The 13,292-nt window shown below is 49.3% G+C and overlaps 2 protein-coding genes across 5 annotated transcripts in view; one reads left to right on the forward strand and one right to left on the reverse strand.

The window, feature by feature from the left end:
* GRHL3 (grainyhead like transcription factor 3) overlaps positions 1-13,292 on the forward strand; it is a 106,865-nt gene that overhangs the window by 13,952 nt on the left and 79,621 nt on the right. The window lies entirely within an intron of this gene.
* MYOM3 (myomesin 3) overlaps positions 1-13,292 on the reverse strand; it is a 28,291-nt gene that overhangs the window by 7,311 nt on the left and 7,688 nt on the right. Inside the window, exons 8-28 of the mRNA XM_074555525.1 lie at positions 12,410-12,454; positions 12,080-12,220; positions 11,440-11,601; positions 11,054-11,195; positions 10,774-10,973; positions 10,476-10,529; positions 10,208-10,335; positions 9,427-9,610; positions 7,464-7,638; positions 6,622-6,743; positions 4,947-5,134; positions 4,712-4,838; positions 4,134-4,312; positions 3,945-4,059; positions 3,532-3,688; positions 3,108-3,217; positions 2,613-2,657; positions 2,351-2,487; positions 1,303-1,447; positions 760-819; positions 37-104 (exon numbers count right to left, since the gene is read on the reverse strand). Coding sequence (XP_074411626.1) covers positions 37-104; positions 760-819; positions 1,303-1,447; positions 2,351-2,487; positions 2,613-2,657; positions 3,108-3,217; positions 3,532-3,688; positions 3,945-4,059; positions 4,134-4,312; positions 4,712-4,838; positions 4,947-5,134; positions 6,622-6,743; positions 7,464-7,638; positions 9,427-9,610; positions 10,208-10,335; positions 10,476-10,529; positions 10,774-10,973; positions 11,054-11,195; positions 11,440-11,601; positions 12,080-12,220; positions 12,410-12,454 — 2,684 coding nt within the window. The remainder of the gene's footprint in view (positions 1-36; positions 105-759; positions 820-1,302; positions 1,448-2,350; positions 2,488-2,612; positions 2,658-3,107; positions 3,218-3,531; positions 3,689-3,944; positions 4,060-4,133; positions 4,313-4,711; positions 4,839-4,946; positions 5,135-6,621; positions 6,744-7,463; positions 7,639-9,426; positions 9,611-10,207; positions 10,336-10,475; positions 10,530-10,773; positions 10,974-11,053; positions 11,196-11,439; positions 11,602-12,079; positions 12,221-12,409; positions 12,455-13,292) is intronic.

Genomic DNA, 13,292 nt, shown 5'->3' on the forward strand with positions numbered 1-13,292 from the left:
TTGCACCTAAAATTGATGCTGAAGGAATTCTGTTACCTTGCAGGTGAGGAGCACTTCACAGCTTTCCAAAACTTTCCATGTCAGGTTCTCTATGAAATGTGGACCTGGAAAAGAAACGAAACCTCGAGTTTCCTGCGGGAATGCTTCCATCTAGTGCTGGATTCCCGCAGTGCACCTGGAATTCCCGAGGGAACAGGGAACAGGGAGGGGAACTGAAATAAATTACTTGAGATCCTTTCATCCCATACTGGGCAGCCGAGAAGGAGACTGGATTTATAACGTGCTGTCACAGTCACTAACAAGTGAATATTTTTATCCTCACTAGCAGGGTATCACCTTTCCAATTGTAGTATTTTTGCAATGAACTTGTTTTATAAACTTCTTTTTTCACCAACATAAGGTGGGAGGTGAAAGTGGAATGAATGGATCTTTACAAACTTAGCTAAAAATCCTGGTTTTTACAAGTGAATCTTAATTACAGAATCTGTATTCAGGTTGGACAGTTTTCAGTTTGAAAGTGTTCAGTGCCACAGCACTGATGCAGAAGATCTCCACTGATAAATCTGCCTAGCCTGGCTAAAACTAGTTCATTATTTGATTTTTAAGGGCAGGGCAAAGTGTCTGAAAACAAGGAGTCTGTCCTAGTGTCACCTCAGCTCGAATACTGTGTTTGAAAAGATGATGGAGTGAAATAAATCCATTTGGCTTTTGCCATCCTGGCCTCATTCTGACAAGTCCTTGGCCTTTGGCTGACCTTACCCTGCTTTTTCTTCCATTGTCGCCGTTTTGCTTCAGCTTCTTCTGCCACTTTAGCAAAAGCTATGGAACAGCAAAGGACAAAGTTAACAACCCCCCATTATTGGATATTTCCTCTGCAATAGAGATATTTCCTCCTTGTCTTTATTACCTTTAGTGCAGTGGACCTGCTGCTAAATACACTGAATTTCCAGCCTGATCCTGCCCTGAGATAAATGACTGCACACTCCCCACCCTGCTGCCAAGGCACAGTTCACCACTGCAGGCTAATATGTAAAACATTTGGAAGCAAGAACTAAGCATTCCACTTCAGCAGACTGCTTTTATCATCAAGCACCTATTTATAAGACTAAAAGCTTTAATTTATGGTAAAGAGAGATTCAGATCATTTTTTAAATGATTCCTGGACTTTAAATCTGGGCTAAAATTTGCTCTCCCCATTCCTAGTGTGCCATTAGAACTGTTGGAAATGCTTTGGGGCCTTAAGTGCCTCACAAAGTTTCCACTGAGCATGGCAGTCTGTGTTTGATCCTGAATTTCACTTACTTTCATCTATGAGAGCAAGGGTGAATTGATTTTTGGCTTTCCCATCTTTGAGCTGGGCCGTGTACATCCCTTTGTCATCAGCACAGAAATCCTGGATTATCAGTTCCACGAGGCCTTTCTCTTTGACAAAGTTGATTTTGTGTGTCTGTGTCAAACAGAGGAGAAACTGAAGAGGTTTCCACAGTAGAGCTGCTCCTGGCACAGCAGATATTGCAGTTATTTTGTACCTGTGTCCTTATAAACTGCCCTCATTTTACAGGATGAGGAAGACATCCTTCCTCAGAGCTGCAACCAGAGTGGCTGTGATTTCCAGTGGCATGGAGGTGCTGCACTTGGTTATAATCTGGGATGTGTGGTTCCATCCTTGGCCAGGGTGGGGAATATTTCCCCCTCCAGCTGCGGTGCAGGTACCACTGAGCTCCTGCCCCCAGGAGTGCCTGAACACAAACATCATCTCTGCCTCACTGCCTGTTTGCTCTGAGCAAATATTGTCCTTGCAATGAGCCTGGTAAATGTGCAGATCCCTGTCAGCTCTCCAGTGGAGAGGAGACAGATTTTAGAAGAGATAAAGCCTTGGATAAACTTGTTACATGTTGATTTAACCCCCCAACAGGGCACTGACAGCTCTGAACTGCTCTGGCCTGGCCCTGTCCTTTGTTCTGGGGGTCCTGGTTGTTATCTGGGCATTGCTGCTCTGCACTGAGCTGACAGCCCATGATTTATATTTGTGCTTCATTCTCAACTGTTCTCCCCTCTGGTCCTCTCATTCCAAGTATTTTTTACATGTTCTAATATTAATTTGATATGGGAGGACAAGGAGGAGGCCTGAACATTTTTGTGGATGTTTGAGGAGGTTGGAGGGTGCTGTAACACACAGGGCTATTTCCAGTGCTTTGGACTGAGAAATAGATCTCTTCCATCTGCTCTTAGAATTCATGAGATTTGCCTGTATTCAGCTCAAAATCCCCATCAGAAATTCAGAAAACTGGGAATGTGCCATGTTCAGAGTGGGGAAGTGAGCCAAGATGAAATGCAGAACAAAACCTACTGGGGTGCTGGTGAGCTCCTTGTCATTGAAGATCAGGTGCAGCTCCGCGTTCGGGGACAGCGTCTCCACCTGCAGCCACAGCCTCACTTCCCCTTTCTCCAGCACGTCGACGTTCCAGCCAGATATCAGCTTGATCACTGGCGGCAGAGAGAAGCCCAGGGCAATGCCAGGCACAGCACAGGCTCTGGCCCAGCCAGGCCTCTGCTGCCTTCCCTTTTCCCAGGCTGGCCCCTGCTCGTGGCTTTTTGCTGCTTCAACTTACGTGGGTTCCTGATTTCGTGGCTGCGTTTCAGTAACTTGTCCAGATCTGCAATGCAGAGAGTTAAAAGTCAACACTCAGCCAAATTGTATCAACTTAATTTAGTTTGTTGATGAACATTACGTCAAAGAGAAGGTAAAGCATTCAGTAATGGGGAGGACTAGAAAAGGTGGTGAAGGGAATTGTTGGTTATATCTGAATAAAACATCGGTTGGATCAATTCAGGGAGCGTGCTAAAGAAGGTATAAATCATTGTCACAGTGTAGCCAAATGTGAAATCTGAACTGCAGTGGAAAAATGACTTTGCAGGAATCTTTCCTTAGGGGATTGTAAAAGAAACTGCCCTTGAGCCTTCAAGGAATGGGAAACATCTTTTTAGTGATACCATGAAGTGACATCAGTCACTCGCTATTCTTCTGCAGGAAAATTTCCTCTCAACATCTAAGATTAGAAAATGAGGGCACATTAGGTTTTTTTTTGGCAATGATCAGTTTTTACCTTCTTTTGTTAATGTGCAGCTGGCAGAGATATCATCATCTACGTCTGTGACCTCCACTGAATACACACCCAGGTCCTTCTCTGAGGGCTCTTTCAGTATCAGCTTTGATCTAGAAGTAAAAAAATAATAGCAAAAGTTACATGTTTTCCTCAGAAATGATGTCTCCTGGGACAGAACTTGATGCACCAGAACAGGAAATGTAGAACTTATTGGAATTTATAAATGACTCTGAGGAGCCAATGTATAAAGATCCTGGGAACAGGATGGCAGCTGCTCCCAGATTGCACTGCCCAGCCCATTGCATGGACTCCAGGGCTGGCAGTCAGGGAAGGGACAGGGAAACATTTGGCTGCAGGTTGTCCTTGGTGTTTAATGTGTTCTTTACTCACCAGTTCATTTTCTCAGTGTGCATTAGATACTCACCTATTGCCTTCCTCTTCAATCTGGACTCGCTCAGGATCTGGAGGTCCCTCATAGTCCTTTGACCAGATAAATTCAGAGGAGTCATTCTTTTCAGGAGCTTCAAAGGCCATGTAAATGAAACCCTCTTCATCCACCCCGACTTCAATTTCATTTGTGCCTGGATGTGTGAAAAACCCACCAAACATTCCTTACCAAAGCAGAGCAGGGCTGAGCTTCTGCACATCTAACTCAAAAAACAACCACAGAGCACAGTTAGAGCTAATGCATTTGGGCAGCTTCATTTGTTCATCTTTGTTTTACTGAGAGTGTTTCTTGCTGAGAAACAAGTAGCTGATGCATCACAAAGCACATTTTCACCCAGACCATGCATTTATGTACAGACTGGCCCAGTCTCATGGCTTTTAGCTTCATACCAGGTTTGGTTTTAGCCACCACAGGGTCTGAGGGGAGTGAGGGGGGTCCAACTCCAGCCTTGTTCAGCGCTCGTACTCGGAAAATGTAGCACTTGCCTGTTTCCAGGTCTGACACCTGCAGGGAACACAGGCAGGAATTAATGTCAGAGCAGGACAGGCAGCACCCAGACACTCAGGGCAGGTACACACCTTCATGTGGGTGGTGCCTGTGGGCTGCTTGTTTATCTGCTTCCACTCTTCTGAGCCTTCTTCACACAGCTCTATGAGGTACCCTGTGAGCGGCCCTGCCCCCAGGTACAGAGGAGCTTCCCAGTGCAGCTGCAGGGAGCAGTCCCTCACCTCAGTGCACCTGACATCGTGAGGAGGGCCTGGCACAGAGGGAACAGGGCAGCTGCAGTTGGGCTGGGGTCACAGAGCACAGTTTGGGTAGTGGGTCTGTAGGGGATGGTTTCTATGGCAGTTAGGGGTAGGTTTATGAAATAGCATCACCAGCTGCTTTAATGCTATTTGCTGTGGTGTAAAGAAAAGGATTTAGAGTTTAGATCCTGATTCTTCATTCTCTGGAAACAATGTTATTAAAAATACCTGGGTGCTCTATCTGTGTAATGTAGGAATAACACCCTGCATCAGAACACCCCTGGGAGTGTTTTGTGCTTTTCTGTCCTGGGAGCAACCATTTCTATGGCAGAAACCCCTTGGAAGAGTGAGGAGACAACAAACAAACTCAGCTGGTGCCACTTTCCTGGATGGTTTTCCATGAGGGATACCTGGCTCTGGCATTGTCCATTCCTCACATCTGAACAGCTCACTGGGCTCAGACACTGCCCCAACTCCAGCCCTGTTCATGGCACGGGCACGGAACTGGTACAGGTGCCCCTCCTGCAGGCTGCTGACCTGGGGGTGCAGAAGGACAGACATGGTCAGGTCAGCAGGGCACTGCAGAGCAGCCAAAGCCCAGCTCAGCCCTGGTGCAGCTGTTCCCAGCTGTGCCCCGATGGATACCGTGCAAACGCGCCGAGGAATCGGCCGAGCGTTGACTTGGTGCCAGTCGGGCTCACAGGGCTCGTGCTGGTCCAGGAAATAGCCCAGGATCTTTGTTCCTCCCTTGTGCTTCGGGGCTTTCCAGCCAATGGTCATCTCAGCCTTGCCACAGTGCAGCAGCACAAAGTCACGAGGGGCCGAGGGACAGGCTGGGCACGGAGGGACAGACAGAACGGCAGGGACAGACAGAACAGCAGGGACAGACAGAACGGCAGGGACAGACAGAACGGCAGGGACAGACAGAACGGCAGGGACAGACGGAACAGCAGGGACAGACAGAACAGCAGGGATAGACAGAACGGCAGGGACAGACAGAACGGCAGGGGACAGACAGAAGAGCAGGGACAGACAGAAGAGCAGGGGACAGACAGAAGAGCAGGGACAGACAGAACAGCAGGGACAGACAGAACAGCAGGGACAGACAGAATGGCAGGGGACAGACAGAAGAGCAGGGACAGACAGAAGAGCAGGGACAGACAGAATGGCAGGGACAGACAGAACAGCAGGGACAGACAGAACGGCAGGGACAGACAGAACAGCAGGGACAGAACAGCAGGGACAGACAGAATGGCAGGGACAGACAGAACAGCAGGGACAGACAGAACAGCAGGGGACAGACAGAACGGCATGGACAGACAGAACAGCAGGGACAGACAGAACGGCAGGGGACAGACAGAAGAGCAGGGACAGACAGAACGGCAGGGACAGACAGAACAGCAGGGACAGACAGAACGGCAGGGACAGACGGAACAGCAGGGACAGACAGAACAGCAGGGACAGACAGAACGGCAGGGACAGACAGAACAGCAGGGACAGACAGAACAGCAGGGACAGACAGAACAGCAGGGGACAGACAGAACAGCAGGGACAGACGGAACAGCAAGGGACAGACAGAACAGTAGGAACAGACAGAACAGCAGGGACAGACGGAACAGCAGGGACAGACGGAACAGCAGGGACAGACAGAACAGCAGAGACAGACGGAACAGCAGGGACAGACAGAACGGCAAGGGACAGACAGAACGGCAGAGACAGACGGAACAGCAGGGACAGACAGAACAGCAGGGACAGACAGAACAGCAGAGACAGACGGAACAGCAGGGACAGACGGAACAGCAGGGACAGACGGAACAGCAGGGACAGACAGAACGGCAGGGACAGACAGAACAGCAGGGACAGAACAGCAGTGTCAGCACAACGTCCACATTCTCTTCTGGAGTCACAGCAAAAGCCTTGCATGTGCCTATGGAGGTCCCTTGCCTGGTGCTTTAGGGTTTGTGTGGCAGAAAAGGTGGCAGCAGTGGGATGATAAAATGGGAACATGGAGGGTTAGGTCCTGGATGGTGTGATTGTAGGATTTTGTAATTTCCCTGAGAAATATCGCAAAACTGAGCACTTTAAATGGTCACTTGTACCCAGAGCCAAATTAACACCACAAATGTAACACACTGCTAGGCCAAAATGCTAATTAATTAACTCTGTCCACGCTTGGCAAGTGTAATTGATGGCAGAAGCTGCAGGGTACAGGAAAATGAGTTCCCTTTTGTTTTGTTTCTCGGCCACTGTCACCATAGCAGGCAGTGGTGGCTGTGCCTGACAGATGGGCTTGGAGGGGTTTCATTTGGTCACTACTCACCAATTGCTGGCCTGACAACGATGGGATCTGTCTCTGGTGAGCTCTCACTCAGTCCTGCATCACTGACAGATTTCACACAGAACACATATTCCTTTCCAGGCTGCAGCCCAGGAACAGTAAACCTGGAGCAAATGAAATGAGCAAATGAAATGTTTGTGTTTGCCTGTGCACAGGTAAACAGTGCTGGAGCAGACATCAACACACTTTAATAAGGTTTAGTTCTTGCAAAATCATTATTTGTCATTACAAATTAATGTGTCACATGAAATGGCTGCAGATAACTCACAGTGGGTATGGATCAGATGGAGATGAATCAGCATGGGCAGGGAGATAAACAGGACTTTTTAATGGACTTTTTCTGCTTGACATGTGACCCCCATAGCTGGAGAGTGACTGTAAATTGTGTGTGATTGAAAACAGTAGAAAACAGGCAAACCCATGGAATGTGGTTCTGCTGGTGGCCCAGGCTCAGTGGGGCTGTAGAACCCATCCCATGGAGAGCCCCAGGCTCAGTGGGGCTGCGGAGCCCATGGAGAGCCCCAGGCTCAGTGGGGCTGTGGAACCCATGGAGAGCCCCAGGCTCAGTGGGGCTGTGGAGCCCAGCCCATGGAGGGCCCCAGGCTCAGTGGGGCTGTGGAACCCAGCCCACAGAGAGCACACAGCCTTGGCTCAGGCCTGCAGCAATCCTGAATCCCCCCCGAGGCCCTGCTGTTGCTGTGCCTGCCAGCCTGTGCGTGGGGACTGGAGTAAGGTCTTTTTTTATCTGAAACACGACTCCAGGCAGAAGCAGAGGAATCCAGGCCGGGCCCCTGGCTCCCTCGGCAGGGCAGAGCTGCACTCACTCGCTCCCTGTCACTGGTTTGTTGTTGACTGTTTGCCACTGCTCCGTGCCCGTCTCCCGGCAGTAGATGTAATACCCAAGGGGCTCTGGGCCATCCTTGGGCTTGTCCCACTGCACAACAACAGATGTCCTGGTGTCTCTGAAGGCCAGAACCTGAGACGGTGGAGATGGAGGAGCTAAAAAAGGAAAGAAACAAAAACCACAGACAAAAGTAGTCAGGGTTAAAATCTGTAATTTAAAAAAGCCCAAACTATTATAAATAAGTTAACCTGTTTGATTTAATCACCTTTTCCACAGTACCATTTTCAAATTGTTGCCCAGGGAAGCTGTGGCTGCCCCATCCCTGGAAGTGCCCAAGGCCAGGTTGGGTGGGGATGGAGGAAGGTCCCTGCCTATGGATGAGCTTTGGGGTCCCTTCCAACCCAAACCATTCTGGGTTCAGTGGAATTAGAGCAAAATGCCATGGACAGGGATCTACTCTACAGGATCTGTGCTTGGGTTTGCCAGACTTCTTCCTCTCCCACTGATTTCTGCAGCTGCCCCACACAAACTCATCTGAAGCAGAGGAAAAACAAATCTCATCTGCTGGTTGTCCTTGGCTCCACCCTGAACTGGGACCTGCTCCCCTCTGCATTTCCATCTATGAACCCTGAAGCAGCTTCAGTGTGGGACAATACACAAATAAAGAGTCAGTGCTCATCCCTCTGCAGAACAGAAACACCAACATGAGCCTGTGGCCCTCTTTGTGTCAGCTCAATCTGGGGAGAGAACACCCCAAAGCTCCAGGGAGAGAACACCCCAAAGCCAAAGCAGCCGTGCAGAGGCTCTGTCCTGGCTGAGCCCCCAGCCCAGGCTGCTGCAGCCTCCTGTCATTCCTTGCACACTGTCACCTCCCTCACACCATGCTGCAAGCATCCTTGGATTCAACACAGGCTTCAACTGTTCCTGTTTCATTAAATGTAATTCCCCGCTCACTGCTTGCTCAGATTAACACTGCCCTGACCAACTGCAAACCAATTAAAGGAGGATTTAGGGCTTCAGGAGATTTCCTTATATCAAAGTGCTGCTGTGTAACCATAGACCATGAAGTTTAGAGGGGAGTGTGGGCAGGGCAGGGGATCCCCCTCATTGCTGGCAGCCCGTGCCCTGTGCAGGGTTGGTGCAGGAGTTAAAACCATGAGGTTTAGGGGGGATGCCCTCATTGCTGGCACCCTATGCCCTGTGCAGGGTTGGTGCAGGAGTTAAAACCATGATGTTTAGAGGGGATGCCCTCATTGCAGCCCATCCCCTCTGCACAGGGTTAGTGCAGGACGCAGCAGAGCAGAGTTAAAACCATGAAGTTTAGAGGGGTTACCCTCATTGCTGGCAGGGTTGGTGCAGGAGTTAAAATGATGAAGTTTAGAGGGGTTACCCTCATTGCTGGCAGGGTTGGTGCAGGAGTTAAAATGATGAGGTTTAGAGGGGATCCCCCTATTCCTGTCAGCCCATTCCCCTGCAGGGCTGGTGCAGGAGTTAAACCATGAAGTTTAGAGAGAATCCCCTATTCCTGGCAGCCTATCCCTCTGCTGGGTTAATACAGATGTTCAAACCATGAAGTTTAGAGGAGATTCCCCCATTCCTGTCAGCCCATTCCCCTGCAGGGTTAATACAGGTGTTCAAACCATGAAGTTTAGAGGAGATTCCCCCATTCCTGTCAGCCCATCCCTCTGCAGGGTTAATACAGGTGTTCAAACCATGAAGTTTAGAGGAGATTCCCCCATTCCTGTCAGCCCATTCCCCTGCAGGGCTGGTGCAGGAGTTAAACCATGAAGTTTAGAGAGAATCCCCCCCATTCCTGTCAGCCCATCCCTCTGCAGGGTTAATACAGGTGTTCAAACCATGAAGTTCAGAGAGAATCCCCCCATTCCCGGAGCCCACCCCCCTGCAGGGCTGCAGAGGGCACGGCACAGCCGCGTTCCCGTTACCGGGCTGTGTCCCGGCCAGCACGGGCGCGCTGGGCACCGAGGGCTCGCTGATGCCGAACTTGTTGACGGAGCGCACACGGAACCGGAAGGATTTTCCCTTCTCCAGCCCGAAGAGTGCAAATCTTGGGGAATTCGCTGGCGTCTCCAGGTTCACCATCTGCCAGGAGCTGCTGCCCACGAGACACTGTACGGGGAAAGGAGATGATTTACAGCTCCTGAAGTGAGCACAAACCCCTCCTGACCTATGACAAAGCTGCGCTTTGGAGGAAAGGAATTTTAAAAAGCTCCAAACAAAACACAAACCAAAGCCATAAATTATGTATTTCTTGTGGATGTACCCACACTTTTCACCCTTGGCAGCGGAGGGCGCCTTTGCCTACAGGAGGTTAGAAGTAAGGATGCATGAAAGGAGATGGGCAGAAGATGCTAATTAACCAACAGAGCGATTAGTGGGGAACAGGACAGTGAGGTATTCTCAATTCTTCACAGATTTTCCACCTTTCAGGGCAAGAACAGTTCTTCCTGTTACAATTCTGCTGCTGTTCTGTGCTGTTAAAATTCCTCATCCATGGCTTGTCAATCATTAGTCCTTGAGCTGTGTCAGAGCCAGGGCCATGGCTCAGGGCACATGTGGGGCTGGAGGAGGCTGAACCAGTTGGGTTTGAGGCTGGATCTCCCCAGTTCCTAACTGGGAATGGCCTCACCTGTATCATGTCCCAGCTGAGAAAGAAATGGTTCTGCTCTGCAGCTCCCCTTCTGTGTGATATTGTTATTTTCTTACCTTTTCCACATAGTAATTCAGTGGCTCTCTGCCTCTTGGATCTGGTTCATCCCAGGCCAAAGCCACATAATCCTCTCTGACCTCACTTGCATGAACATTGGTGGGTGGCAAGGGAATTTTAATGTGTCCTGTGGGAAGGCAGAAAAGGTTTTAGTGATAATGTGGCAGGAAAATTAAAGTTCTTTTACAGTGGATTCTGTTCTCCCACTATAAATTAAGATTCTTCAATATAAAGAAGGAGACAAACACTGGGGAAATTTGAACTCACCCTCCAGGTCATCCTTGGATATTTCTATGGTCCTGCCCTGGTCATATGGGATCACTGCAATGACAAACAGGGCAGAGTTACCCACCCACAGGAGGTGCCAGAACCCAGGGCTGGCTCATTGGTTCTGGGCACAATTACAGACATTTTATGTCACAAACGATGGCACTTTGAGCTGTTTCTGTTCAGAATGCTCCCAAGATGGGCTCAGCAGAGACATTTGTGGGAATGGGGAGGATCTGGACAAGCTGCACTCAGTTACTCCTGCAGCCTCCGGTGGTTCTGAGGGTTTGGTACCAACCTGTCACTCTCTTGTCCCTGCTGGCATCCTGGGTGGTGACAGGGTCACTGGCCCTTGAGGGGTGGCTGGTGCCAGCCTTGTTGACAGCCCTGACCCGGAACTGGTACGTCTGTCCCTCTGCCAGGCCCAGCACTGGGCACCTGCAGCCCTTGACAGGCTGGGCACTGCACTGCACCCACTGCTCCGAGCCAGCCTCGCACCTGCAGGGACACACAGCCCTCCTTTGTTCCCTTTCCACCACGAATGGGGGTTCCTAGCTCTGAGGTGGTGCCTTACAGACCTTTCAATGAGGTAGCCCAGGATGGGGCTTCCTCCATCGTCACTGGGGGCTACCCAGGACAGGAGCAGGCAGTCTCTGTTCACATCGTGGCACCTCACGCTGAGGGGGGATCCTGGGGCTCCAGCTGTCAGTGCCTCAGCATCTGAAAAACACCACGTGAGGGAGGGAGCTTCTGTTCTTTTCCAGAATTTTCATTGAGGAGATTAATTTTAAGTGTTTAAGGGCCTACCCCTAGAAAACACAATTTTCTAACACTGAAATCATCACCAAAAATAAAAGTTGGTCATTATGATAATTGTAGCCACACACAAAATTAGGAGCTGTGTCCTTGTGTGTGAGGGGAATTTCTTCATGCCAAGGCCCCAGGAAAGGAGATCTGCAGGTACCTCTGACAAACACATAGGTGGTCTGCTCCTTGTGTCCGTGCAGCGAGGGGACACGGATGGTGTAGAAGCCCTCGTCCTCCTTGTGAGCACACTGCACTGTCAGAGAGGCCTCACAGCCCTGGCGCCTCAGCTCCCGGCCCTCGGACTCCTGCAGCAGCTCCCCTGGGCACCAGAGAAGGGGAAGGAAATTCACCTGCATGTGCCTGGGTAGGAGTGGCAAAATTTATTCCCAAATGCCTCAAAAAGCACAGAATGGGATGAGGGGTCTCTAAGACATTCCTGGTGTTATTTTTGTGCCTCCAGATTGCACCTGTGGGCTCTGATCCACAGAAAGACCCAAGCAGAACAGCACAGAGGATCCAGAAGTTTTTCTCACTGGAGAGCCTTTTTCAAACTAAGGCTCTTCAAATATTCTTATGAACAGGAATGTCATTACCCCCAAACCATTTCAATGGTATCATCCTTTACACACAAACATTAAATAGTAACATCTGTAGCTTGAGCAGAGCTGAGAACAGCTCAGGAATCCTGGATTTGAATGATTTTCTTTTTCTTTCTGTGACCATTCAATCCCAGCTGTGAATTCCAGCGGGACATTCCCAGAGGTAAATGCACACAAACTCAGCTGTTGCCTACAAACCATCTCTGAACCAGGTGATGCCTCCTTGGTGCTCCAGTAAATCAGAGGAGAAGTGACAGGAGAGGGTGAAAGGCTCCTTTTCTCTTGCAAATAAGGGTTTCAGTGGAAAAGCAAAATCTGCCTCTCTGGCCAGAAGGGACCCTGTGGAATGAAAGTCAGCATGATAAAGAGACTTCAGAGCCTTCCTCCTGGAGTATTTTTATTGTCATATATTTAGAGTGAGCCTTGCACTTGTGCAGTCAGGCTGACAGGAAAAGCTCTCAGGGAAAAAATAATCCAAGTGCATCAGGCTATAAAAATAATTAATAATAACATTCATTATTTACTCACTTTTGTATATTTCTGAATCAAATCCTGACTCCTTTCCATAATACTCTATAAGAGAAGAGGAAAATGCATTTAGCAAATCTCATGGAGTGTTTATCTTCTTAATAACACCCAGTGATGCTCAGCAAACTGTTTTTCCTCAAGCCAGCCCTTGATTTGAACCTTTAAAGTGTCGCCATGGGCTAAAAGTTCAGTTCATTTGACCCTGATGTCCTTCACAAGCCTCTGGGGATGTGTCTGCAGAGAAATTGTTCCATGAACGTTCCAGGAGAAGCAATCCTCAGAGGGGAGGGGAGCAGTCCCACCAGGCCTTTCTGTGCCAGCCACAGCCCCTGTTCATCCCCACCTGCTCTGATCCTAAAGGCCCCACAGGGAATGAGAGCAGCAGGTTATTACTGGCATGGGGTTTTTCCTCAGGCTGCTGCTTGGTGGCCAAGGCAGCTCCTGTGGTGGCCACACTGTGAGAATCTCCTGGTAACCTGTCCTGCATTAGGGCAGGGGCACTTTAGGGGTCTGGGAAAGATGCAGTGAAGGTTTTCTGGGCTGGTGTCCCTTTAGAACTGGTAAATGCCTGCTGCATATTCCCAGCTATGCTGAATTATGGCACTGTTTAATGAATTAAAAGCCCTGAAAGGTGAGATAATACACTGCTTTTACAGTCCTGGAGTCACAGTCTCCTTGTGACATCTGCGTCCCAGACAGGATTCAGGTCAAATTATGGCATTATGGTCAAATTAAGATAACAACACAAGCCATGGCAGAGGGCTCTGTCAGTCCCACTAAAGGGTGGAATTGTGTACAGACCTGTAAGTCTGTTCTGTCCATGCTTTTTATTACAAAATTGTAATTTAGATAGAAATAGGTGAAATATGAACAGCTAAACTGT

Source organism: Zonotrichia albicollis, chromosome 20 (genome assembly GCF_047830755.1).
Source record: "Zonotrichia albicollis isolate bZonAlb1 chromosome 20, bZonAlb1.hap1, whole genome shotgun sequence".
Lineage (NCBI taxonomy): Eukaryota > Metazoa > Chordata > Aves > Passeriformes > Passerellidae > Zonotrichia > Zonotrichia albicollis.